The 12,591-nt window shown below is 37.9% G+C and overlaps 1 protein-coding gene across 2 annotated transcripts in view; it reads left to right on the top strand.

Moving 5' to 3' along the window:
• The window catches only part of shdb (Src homology 2 domain containing transforming protein D, b), a 28,617-nt gene that overhangs the window by 1,969 nt on the left and 14,057 nt on the right, over positions 1-12,591 (top strand). For both annotated transcript variants that reach the window (XM_051909856.1, XM_051909858.1), the window contains exons 3-4: positions 3,846-3,996; positions 7,959-8,171. In XM_051909856.1, the coding sequence (XP_051765816.1) occupies positions 3,846-3,996; positions 7,959-8,171 (364 nt within the window). The remainder of the gene's footprint in view (positions 1-3,845; positions 3,997-7,958; positions 8,172-12,591) is intronic.

Below are 12,591 nucleotides of genomic sequence, written 5' to 3'. Positions count from 1 at the left end.
TATTAAATGATTTATACATAAACCCATTATACACCACTTACCGTGTTTCGAAACGTTAAGTAGTCGAAGATCTGAGGGGTTTTAGTGATGACTGAAGCCATCAGGTCATAAAATACATAAAACAAACTGTCAAACAAGTGATTTGCGGTGTGAAACAATCTTTCATGTAAACCCTCTGTTAACCCTGCATTAGATTTCGTGTCTCAGAGCACCGTAGGTGTCAAAACCCCTTGATCTACCAAAGCTGAAGCTCTTGAATAATACATAGTTTAGTTAGGCTGGTAGGGATGGGGCGGTCCCATAGAGAATACTCACAAGAGCCAGAAAGGTTGTTCCTGTGATCAGACATTGAGTAGAGACCCAATACTGGCAGACAGTTGAGGTATCCGCACACACACATACACACACACACGGACAGACAGCAGCCTTCAGTGAAGTCTCATTGATTGTAATCAGTACCAGTGATGAGCGAGCTGATTGGTTGGGCTTGAGGAACGACCCTGCCAATGACACGGCATCGATTTAAATCCCAATTTAATGGCGACCCTCTAAGTGCATTGTCTTGCGAGCGTCGTTTCGCATCGTTCCCTGTTAACCTTCATTAATTTCCACCGTAATCCTGATTAAGTTTTTATAGCGTACCAAATGAACATTTCAGATTTACTGTCCTCCTATTCTTGTTAAAGATCAACCAGACAATGGGCGATTTGCCTGGTGGGAAATCAGGGAATTGTTGCACGCCATAGTTTGCAGGCTGAATGGTGCCGCATGGAGCCGTTGGCTAAAGCCCTTGTTTGAGAGACCATATGGCCATCTTTGTAATTGACCCAGTGCCAACTGACAGAGGGCTTCCTCCTGAGCCTGGACTGGGAGACAAACGCACCTCCTAACATGCTCATCAACACTTCCCCACAGCCTCCTCCTGCTTCACGGGGGAAGGTAGCACATTTTTGTGAGTCGGCTGGTTTTCAGCGTCTCGCACTTTATGAGGTGGTGTTTCTGAATGTACATGTTTTGAAAGTATGTGGAGACACTAGGGCTGCACGATTTATGGAAAAAAAAAAGATTTTTCTGGATAGAAATTGCATTTTTTTTAAATAAACATTCCAGGTTTACTGTGCTTGTTTGTAGGGCTGCACAATGTATTAGTGATTATATATCAATATGACTCCTTAAAGGTGCAGTAAGCGATTTATGAGAAACACTGTTGATATTTGAAATCAACCCAAACAAACACACCCCTCTCTTCATTGCTCCGCCCCCGAAATGCACGAACACGCAATGTAAGAGTGGATGCCTCTTCATCATAGCTGAAAAGTAATGCTTCATGAAAAATAAAACGAATACGATGAATGAAACAAGGGAGACCAAAAAAATGAACATACAATACACAAGATTATATACAAGCAAGAGTTTGTTGTTACACCAGCACATCAGTTCCAGACAATGACACTCAAAACTGTCCTGTTACTATAGCTAACATTACAACAACAGCATATCTTGGTTCTGTGAAACGGCAAAACCAATGTTACTTACGTATGGAGCAGAAACAACGCAACTTCGGTTTCTCACTTAGGTCTCTCCAGTACTGGAAAGCTTTTCCAATATTAACATGGGTTCTAAAGCTCTTGCTCGATCATAACCCTTCTCTTTCCATTGATATTCCTCTGACCTTTTCTTTTTTGTAATGTCTCTCAGCCGTCTCTCTTTCTACAGTCTTTCTTCAAATCTCCCTCTTGCTCACACTCTCTACTCCACCATCATGAGTGTATATGCCCCCTACTGCTTATTGGCTACAAGTGTGTTGTGGTGCTAGGTCTGATCCATTTTAACCTTTTGAGCGGTACGGTCCTACATATGGGATTTTTATTCCTGTGCCCCTGAGAGTACGGTCCCACATATGAATTTTAGAACATTCAGTGACGTCACATAACTGCCAGATTCAAACTGTGCCTTTCGCGCTTTGACACTGAGACGGACGTACTCAGCACTTGTCATATAAGTGACCCTGGTCATAAGGGTCAGTTTTTTGAAATTGAGATTTATACATCATCTAAAAGCTAAATAAATATTTGTTAGGATAGGGCAATATTTGACCGAGATACAACTATTTGAAAATCTGGAGTCTGAGGGTGCAAAAAAATCTAAATATTGAGAAAATTGCCTTTAAAGTTGTCCAAATGAAGACCTTAGCAATGCATATCCACTCACAAAAATGAATTTTTGTTGTATTTATGGTAGGAAATTTACAAAATATCTTCATGGAACATGATCTTTACTTAATATCCTAAAGATTTTTGGCATAAAAGAAAAATCAATAATTTTGACCCTTACAATGTATTGTTGGCTATTGCTACAAATATACCTGTGTGATTTATGACTGGTTTTGTGGTCTAGGGTCACATACCACAACTATGCAGTGTTTTCAGCCACATAATGTTTTTTTTTTTTTTTTTTAAGGTTTCAGACATTTAAATACACAAGCACCAGTAAAACAATACATTTAGAGTTTATAAAATACACACTGATTGATGTCAGACATCAGTGGAAGCAGCAATAACAATCCATTCAAATATAATTTTTTCATATCAGACACACATAGTGGGCCTAAGTAACTATAAAGTTTACTCTGTTATTCTTCCAGTTCACCAGCCACTTACTTGCATGTATTTCGGGAGAAACTGATGAATTCACGTGCTGTAAATCCGACTGACAGGACTCTGCGCAAACTAAGATGGCGGCGCCCATCTCGCGTTATAGATCAAGATAAAAATCATTTATAAAGATTTTTAAATGACAAAACACACTCGCTTACACGTATTTGAGAATCGGAATATCAGATAGTTGATGACATGGTAAGCAAGTTTGTGAATATTTTAAATAAAAAAGGAAAAACAAAATAATAGCGATACATCTGTCATACAGTGTTATTGTGGCTGCAGTGTGTTTTACGTGACAAGCATGACACATCACCATGAAAACAAAAAAGGCAAACGTTCTAAAATAACGGTCGTCTTAAAAAAACTCACTCGGGGGGTCAGCTAGAATATTTTAAACTCATCGTGAAAGGGTTAAACAGCATTTCGCAGAAATCACTTACTGCATCTTAAAGCTTCTCTTTTGTTGACGACAGGCGGTTTATAAGCATTTCTAATTACAAGTGTGGCAAGATGGTTGGTGCATGTTAAGTTATCAGCGACGACAACTCAAAAAACAGAGATGAAGTTCGGGAGGAGCAGCATTTACTGTCAACCCAGCCACTCAGACACTGAAAACGTGTGTAAATAAACACATTGCTGCACTTTATTCTGAAACACGCAGCACATATGTTTAATTAAATCACAAATTTTATAACATTTTGATTCACATAATTAATCATACAGCCCTATACACACTAAGCTGCAAAAGTCGCTTAGAAATTATGTCACATGACCAAATATATTTACATAACAATTAACCAGTATTTAGCAACTTTTGTTGGGTGCTTATAGCAGTCAGTTAAGACAAACTGATTTACATGGCATTTTTGGATTGTTGCATCACCTTTTTTTTTTTTTTTTTTTTTTTTTTTAAATGTCGGCTGAAAAATTTTCAAAAAACACCTTTTTTTTTTTTTTTTTTTTTTGGTGCTAACAAATAGAAGTGTAAAAATATAAAAAGAGATGTCTGTTTGACTGTAAATGAAGTGTTTTTTGTTTTTTTGCTGCAAAATTATGTAAAAAATATTTCCCTTCATTCATCCCTCAGCAAACAAAGATAATCTTCAATTTGTTGCACTGAATAAAAGGGATTTCTTGAGTTCCCTCTCCTGGGTGAAGATCATCACATGACTGTTCTTGTTTCAGGTGGTTCCATCAGCTCCAGTTATGGGAGATACTGACTACTCCGACCCATTCGATGCTCGTTTGGATCCGCGTCCCGAAACCGCCCAGGGCCCAATCACTCCTGAGAACAACGGCTACATGGAGCCCTACGAGGCCCAGAAAGTGATAACCGGTCAGTCAAACTTCTTCTCGTTTCTCTTTTGGTGTGTGTATTTTCATACCCCAGGGGAGTGTGTTTGCCCTTTGAGTCTTATGGAAAGAGTGAAGTATGAGTGTGTCTTTCTCAGCGAGTCCCTCAGACGCTGTCAAGTCATCCAGTGCCGTCAGACAGTGACTCACGGCTGATTCTCTCCTGGAGTCTCACAGATTACACTTCTGCGTTTATGTAATCTGTTCTCTTTTTTATTCCTTCCAAATTGTTAATTTTTTGCTCCCTGCACTTGTTAATTGCAGAGATATGATCTGTTTCAAAACTTAAAGCGTTTTAAGACGAGTTTTCAACACGAAAGACCGTTCAAAAGGTCTACATTTTGATGATTTCTAAGATACCTGGCCAAGGTTAAGGCAGCATTGCATGTATTGTTTGCAGTTGAAGCAGTCCCATAATGCATTGGCAGAGCCCAGAGAAATGACGATTATAACAAACTTGTGTAGGGTTATTTTGTCATGATGTCAGTTTGTTGGTCAGGAAGACTAATTTGACATGGGTTCCCTCAGGAATTTCCTATGGTTTTTTAGAATAGCATTTTTTGATTAACAAAGAAGTTTTGAGTTCTGAAACTTACTGGATATTTTTTATAGTACAATAACCTCTTATATGTCTAGATCAAGGAAAAGATTGATTTCTCAATTCATGACCCCTTTTGTGGTTAGAGTATCATGTCTAGTATTAGCTTAGCAATGTGATAAGCATGACTCCCATTTCAATTAGGATACTAACTTAAGGGCCATTAACACAGAATGTAGTTGAACTACTTTTAACTTGAGCGGTGCATTTTTAGAATGTTGTCATGTGCGAAAGATGAAATTGCAGTGTTCAAATACATCCATCTAGCAGACTTGCATAGAAAAACAATGGAAAAGCAATGCAGTGAAATGCAAAAATGCATACCCTGGTTTTCATGGAAATTTTGGCATATTTTATCGTCGTAGGACCCCAGCATCCACTTTAATTTCTCCTCAGATCGGTCTTGCCTTCAAGGCAGCCTCATTTAATTTTCTTTCCATCTCTACAGGTTAATCTCTTCTCTCATTCTCCATCAGTTCTCAGGTATGGGGGAATCTAGCAGCCCCTCTCTCACGCGTCACAAACACTTAACATCAACACACACTCCCATAGCTCCCTCACTCCCTCCACCTCAGGGTCGGTCCCCCAGGGCCTCTTTGTCGCTATGGAGACGGCTAAGGAGCCCAATAGAAGCAGGATGTGTGAAGGTTAAAGTTTTTCTTTCTCTTTTTATTCTTTTTTTGGTTTCTTCTCAATCCTGCTTTTTTCTTTCTCGCTGAAGCGCACATCCATGCCAGTATTTCATTTGCAGGTAGTCCTTTCCATGTCTGGTGTGTTTGATTTCACGCTTGACATCATTTTTGCCGTCCGTGCAGTTTGCTGGATGAAACTCTCACAATTCATTCATGTTTGTAATTTAGCATTTAGGATTAAAAAGATTAAAAGAATGTTCAGAGTTCAATACATCTTTGAATAGACAACATTTGTGTCATTATTACCTGTAGTTTCAGGTAACCAGCCATTATGAACGAGGGATGCACAATATATTTGTACCATGTAGATTGTAGGCCGATATTAGAGATTCTTTAAGTTTCTCGTTTATGGTGGATATTTAATTGTGCGTGCTAGTGTTGTCACCATTAAGTAAAACTATTAAACATTCATTATTGGGAAAAAATATATATATAAATATAATATGAAAAACTTGCCTTGTCAACTAACTGAAATAAAATAAGTTAAAGTACCAATTACTAAATCTGAACTAAATTTTTTTTTTTAAACATTGGTTTAGTTTTAGTTCTTAGTGTTTTATTTTTAATTTATTTAGACAAAATAGTTTAGAATTTTAACATCGTAGTTATTGGTTTATCGGTATCGACCAGAATTTAATATTGGTGCCTCCTTAGTTCATGTTTTTCTGTTAACAGTTTAGCAAGCTAACTTTAGCTAAAATGGGAGATGATTAAAAAAAACTAGAGCTGTGGATTTAATGCGTTAATTAGATTAATTAATTACGATGAACAATAACATGTTACAATTAACACATTTAACGCATTTGCCCTGCCCCAGACCTACATAGGTCATCTGACATTTCATACAGTTGACTGATGATGAATATGATGCAGGGCAACAACTCACTGTGTGATGGAGCCTATAGAATGTAGTTATATGTCCATAAAATTCAAGATATGGCACAAAACAAATGCCCGTTTGAGTTTGTCTCATATTTACATCATATGATATAGTTAAGCAATATCACACGAGTGCTGTTTTTCTGTCCAGAATAGCATGAGTGCAAATGTGATACTAATTTTATACAACAGTTCAATAAATAAGAAGTTAATTGTGTTATTTTAGATATGATATTGTCTGTTTTGCTCAGTTTTGCCAATGAAAAATAAAAGTAAAGCAGACCTGTTCGTCTCCGAGCAACGCACTGTTCTGAATCCGTGCTTTGAACGAATCTGGTGAACCAAGCTTGTTAGACTTGAAGCAGCGCTGCACAAGTCTGATCTGTGCATGACATCAAAGTACTGCAAAAGTGGTTCAAAAGCATACAGAGCTGTCTGCTCTCTAATTGCTCTCGTGGTACTTCAATGTCATGCATCATACAAAACCTTGGGGGGATAGTTCACCCAAAAATGAAAATTATCCCATAATTTATTCACCCTCAAGCCATCCTAGGTGTTTGACTTTCTTCTTTCAGCTGAACACAATCGGAGTTATATTAAATAATATCCTACCTCTTCCAAGCTTTATAATGGCATTGAATAGCGCCCGTGTTTTTGAAGTTCCAAAAAGTGCATCCATTCATCCATCATAAAAGTAATCAATATGACTCCAGTGGGTTAACAAATGCCTTCTGAAGCAAAACAGTAGGTTTCTGTAAGAAAAAAGTATCCATTTAAAACTTTTATGAACTACAATCACTGGCTTCCAGCAATAGCGGTACGTGCATTCACAAGAGAGTCGACTTTTATGATGGATGGATGCGCTTTATGGAGCTTCAAAAACTCTACTAAATGCAATTACAAAGCTGGAAAGAGCCAGGATATTATTTAATATAACTCTGGTTGTGCTCGGCTGACAGAAGAAAGTTATATACACATAGGATGGCTTGAAAGTGAGTAAATTATGGGATAATTTTCATTTTTGGGTAAACTATTCCTTTAAGAGCATCACATGTTGGCGTTGCGTTTTGTAGATGCAGTTCATTTCATATAGGCTTTTAACCGGCTGTTATTTTTTGCTGAAAAGCTCTTGAAGGTCGTTCAGACATCCTGTTGTTTGGAGCTTTTCGTTTGAGAGGTATGATAATGGAAATGAGAATGCCCATCAGGAGTAATTGAGAGACCCCAGTCCTTGAGATTGGACTCGATCTACAAACGCACACACACTTACATCTCTTTCTCTCTTTGTTAAGCCCTCCCGTATGAAACCAGCAAGCTGTGCAAACACAATTTGTCTCTCCTTCAGATTCATACCCCGCCACTCTTCACCAGACATTTTCATAATTAATGTGGCCCAGGCGAGGGAGCCCAGCTGTGGAGCCCAGGGAACATATCGATTTATTGTTGTGTCTTGATTTAACAGCACGGCCTGTCTCGCACCATTTTAATGAAAGTCACAATGAAACTGCCTCTAGAAGATACCTGGATCAGTTCGCAAACACAACTGTTAATCTCTCAATAGACTTTGAAGCATCAGCACAAAGTCTGGTCCATTTTGCAGCTTATTCTGACCACGAATGCCCACTTTGACAGAAAGAGGCCATCTGATGGACGTTTGAAGTGACCAAACACAGTTTGTTTTTGTTTAAGGGGTCAGAACCGACTTTTCGTAAGTGGAAATTTGCAGAACATATTAGAGTAGAAGAGCGTTTGTAATGGGTTTGTTTGGTGTTGCAGAACTGCAGAGGAGAGCTGGTGGTGGAGCAGGAGGTTGGGGGAGAGGTGAGGTCCAACTCTATGACACCCCATACGAGGAGCGTGTCCCAGGACAACCGGATCTGCCCGAGGAGGGCAGGGAGAGCAGGCTGCCGCAGGACGACGAGAGGCCCGCTGATGAATACGACCAGCCGTGGGAGTGGAAGAAGGAACATATCTCTAAAGCTTTTGCAGGTACCCTAATTTGCTTGACTTTATGCGTCATCCAACTTTGGGGGGAAAAAATGAATGTTGTCATCAAAGTTCCTCATTAAAACAATTACGTATTAAAACAATCACATGTTGAGTTATGTTATGTTAATGTTTTTTTATTCATTTACTTTATTCTCCTTTGAAATGACATTTTAAATAAAATGTGCATATTTATACATTTATTTATAAATATTAAAAGTAACTTTAAAAGTTAAGTAAAAGTTTAATGAAGTAAATGTTATTTAAAAAATCATTAAATATGTCTACAGCATGTCTAACGCCTATTAAACCTCAATTGTATTTTGTTTCAATTTTTTTAAAATTTTGAATGAATAAATAAACGAGCAAATAAAAAAATAGGTGAGGGATTCTTTTATTTTTTTAAATGATGTTTTTAAATAAATATGAAAAATAAAATATTTATTTAAATATGTAAAAAAAAAAAAAAAAAATTATTAGATGTGGCCAGCATGTCTCTAGCCCCCATTTAATTATGAATTGTATTAATTTGTTTATATTTTTACATTTTCGTATAAATTAATGAATACAATAATTAATAAATTAATAAAAATAACCGATGAAAAAAATATGCTTAATTACATTTAAAATGAAGTAATAAGAAATGTTCAAAAGTAAATTAATAAAAAATGCATTCATTAATTCTGTGGGCGGCACGTCTCCACAGCATCATCCAATGGATTGATCCAACATAAATGAGGGATTCTGTGGGAAAGTATTTTTCATTGTTGCCTATGGCAGAGAAAGGTGCAAAGGAAAATCAATCTGATCAAATCGTAAAATACTGTATTATACTTCATGTTATGGAAGTAAAACGTGTTGCAAAGGCTGTTTCATGTTAATTCTGTTTCATGTTCTATCACTGATCTGAGGCCAGTTTTATAGATCACTGGATAATGATTTAACGTGTTCTGGAAACAGATGTCTAGAACAGCAATTAGGAACCACAGAAGAACCAATCCAGCCTATAGGAATCAATTCTTTGTTATTGAATTGATTTTTCATTTTGTTCTTCAGTTTATTTTGGTTTAGGTCATTACTGTTTTTGGTTTTTGGTGGCAGAGGGAGGCGAAAGGCGCTCCATATGGATGTTATTGGATCTTGTGAATCTGGCCCGTGTGTGCGCGTGTTTTGCAGAACTCACGGGCAGTAGATGAAAGCGGTGCCGTGGGGCCAATCCTGTTTAATTGAGCTGTATCTCTGCGTCAGGGGTCAAGGTGACACTGGAATAAATCATCCCCCCGCCTCGCTCCCCACGTTCACCTCCAACACACAAACACACACTTTTTTTTCCATTAATTAGGGCCTTTCTCAGCATGTCTGAGCTTCAGTACAGCAGAAGCAGTGGTCAGCAGTGCCATGCATGAGCACAGCACTAACCCACTTCCAAACTGCAATAGGTTACTGCCGCAGAAGCACTCTGTATTTTTAGCTGAGAGAGAGAAAGCGAATGAAAGGGGTCTGCCGTAACTGCTGATGTGACGGCCTGCTTTTGTAGCACAGAAATAAAGAAGGAAAATAATTAATAAATGACAGGAAAGCATATCATTTGAGCACCCCCTAATAAATCAGTCTGATGCAGGTCTGGTGGACCCTGATTATTTAGGGCTTCCTTAAGACTGACTAGTCAAAGGTAGTAGACATAAATTTTATACTAATCTGTGATGTCATGTATAAAAAAATGGGCTCTAAAAAACACATTTAAATAAATACACTCGAAAATCACTTTGAATTACATATTTTAAAATTCATTCGTTGATTCAGTGTATTTACCAATTCATTCATTTTTTGACATTTTGAATGATTAAATAAAAAATTTAAATATATCCATCCATCCATCGAGTTTCATGTTGAATTTGTATCATGTACTACTGATTTGAGGCCGGTTTTATAGATCACTGGATAATGAATTAAACCAATGTTTTGGAAATGGAGAGATTCGTTAAGACCAACTAATCAACTAATTGTCCAGTACTTGTACTTTTGGACATTTCTAGTAGCAACAAAGCTCCACCACTGAATAGCGATGCTGAAAGCACTTTGTGTGTGTGTGTGTGTGTGTGTGTGTGTTCATGCGAGTGAAGAGATTTGTGTGCAGAGACGGGGGTGATGGTGAGGAGGGGGCTAGCCTTGCGAGTGGAGGGCCGCAATCAGTCACACACTGACACCTCTGCTCTCTTCAACCTCCCTCCCTCTCTCACCCTTTCAGCTCTGACAGGTTTGTCCTCCTGCAGTGCTGACACACTCGGGCTGATAAACCACCACAGGGGTTCAGGGGCATCTCGATCCACCTCCTCCCCCATCTACCCCTCCAGCAGTGGTGATTATCACACTCAGGGGAGAGACGAAGTGAAAAAGACAACTGGACTGAGAGCGGGATGAGCTGAGGGGGACAGAGAGACAGAAGGACACATTAAAGCATCTTTAGCACATATACAGCCAATTTCAATTTTATAAATGTCCTTTGTTTGGACCGTTTCAAAACCCTCAGCCAATCAGATGCTTACATACTAAAGGTGAAGCATTCATTTCATTGTTTTGTTTGCCAAAGTGTTATAGCTAAATTCTAAGGCAGCATCACATGTATTCTCACAGAAAGGCATTCCCAGAATCCATCGCCCTGAGCTCGGTGAAATTTTTTTATTATTTTTTCCCTCTCCAACCCAGTTAAGCGCAAAACCACCCCATAGCTGTTGATTGGTAAACTCAATTACACAGTCAAGGTTCAAGCTTTCTTGATTTCGGAAAAATCATGCATGAATCTGATAATGATAAATGGTAATGCTGCCTATTAGTGTTGCACGATATACCAGTACTAGAAAGGTAACACGATACCCTCCTATTAAAAATGGTACGGTTCCACATTTTATTAGTACTGGTACTTTAAGAGTGACAGCATTCTTTTAAGAGCCGTATTTCATAATTTGCATCAATGTGTGACAGTGGCACATGTGTGTGCAGAGCTCTGCTTCTTCCCTGCAGGAGTAAAATATATCCACGCAGCGCATGAGAAAATAAAGTGCGGGATGTGTTTGATGTTTAAAAGAGTTAAGATCAATAAGCCTCGAAAGAGAACTCAAATCGGGCTCAGACCTGAAGTGTGAGGACAGAAAGACCTGAAGCTCATGCGGAGAAAGCTTCTCTTTCATGGGTTATTGCACTTGAATGGTCAAAATGCATGTCCTGGTGAGTATTCACACAAACACAGTCGGGTATGTCTTAAGTGCATGTAAACAGTTAAGAAAGCAATCAGGTGTGTTCCAATGTATTGGATCCGTGCGTCCGGTCTTAAAGTGACAGCAGCCTAATAAACCTGCTGCTGTCTGTGTGATTAATGTTAATCAAACAACACGAGAAAAGAGAAAATCACCCAATGCTTGACTGAATCTATTTATTTATTATATTTATTATATCAGTGTAAAGTTAATTTATAGAGTGTAGACTATGCAGTGCTTTTTTTTACATTTAATTTCTTGCTTCTGTTAAATAGACCTACTGTAGCCTTCCTGAAAATTATAAAGCACTGTTTATTTAATTTGTATCTTTCTTATATTGTATTTGTCACATTGCTTATTTTAAAGTTAAAAGATAAAATAAAATTAACTATATTGTGATATAAAATTACATAAAATATTAAATTAATTACATCATGAAATAAGATTTTGGTCATATCACCCATCCCTATCGCAACCTGTTCAGAATTGTGAAAGGTGGAAAGCGAATGTGATTGATAAAGGCTCTGTCATATTATTCAATTACTTTTACTGTTTTAGTTTTTTGCCATGGTATCGATTCAGTGTTGATATCGCAATATTTTAGTCGGGTATCGAATTCATAATTTTGGTAGTGTTACAACACTACTGTCTATCAGGATGTTCTACCAACACTATAAGTGCAAATAGCGTCCCTTGTTGGCAAATGCTATTTACACTAGCTCCGCCCACCAATGTCTGGTTGGGCCACTCGCGTTTTAAAAAAGACCCGTGGAATATGACGTCTTCAGTGGTGCAGCAGTAGCTAGTAAGGCACGCAGACCTGGCTTTCAATGCGATCAACACGGGTTCGAATCCGCCTTTTGCCGAGCTCGCTTTTATTTTCAATAAAAACTAAAATAATGTTCTAAAAGTGGAAATAAACTGCGAATAAGTGTTTAATAATTTTAAAACTTTTTATTGGGTAGGGTTAGGGGAAGGTGAAGGGAGGGTTTTTATTCTCCCAAAAAGGCAGCATCCATTTAGTAATTTTAATAAATATAATAATTTACACTCTATGATATTACTGCGTCATTTTAATGTAAAAAAATACTGAGGTGCACGAGATCTGCCAATATAAAGTATAGATAGCATCTAATTACTATTTACTCCTATTGCATAGAACTGATACT

Source organism: Ctenopharyngodon idella, chromosome 10 (assembly GCF_019924925.1).
Source record: "Ctenopharyngodon idella isolate HZGC_01 chromosome 10, HZGC01, whole genome shotgun sequence".
NCBI classification, from domain to species: Eukaryota; Metazoa; Chordata; class Actinopteri; order Cypriniformes; family Xenocyprididae; genus Ctenopharyngodon; species Ctenopharyngodon idella.
This window is presented reverse-complemented; position numbering and strand designations above follow the sequence as displayed.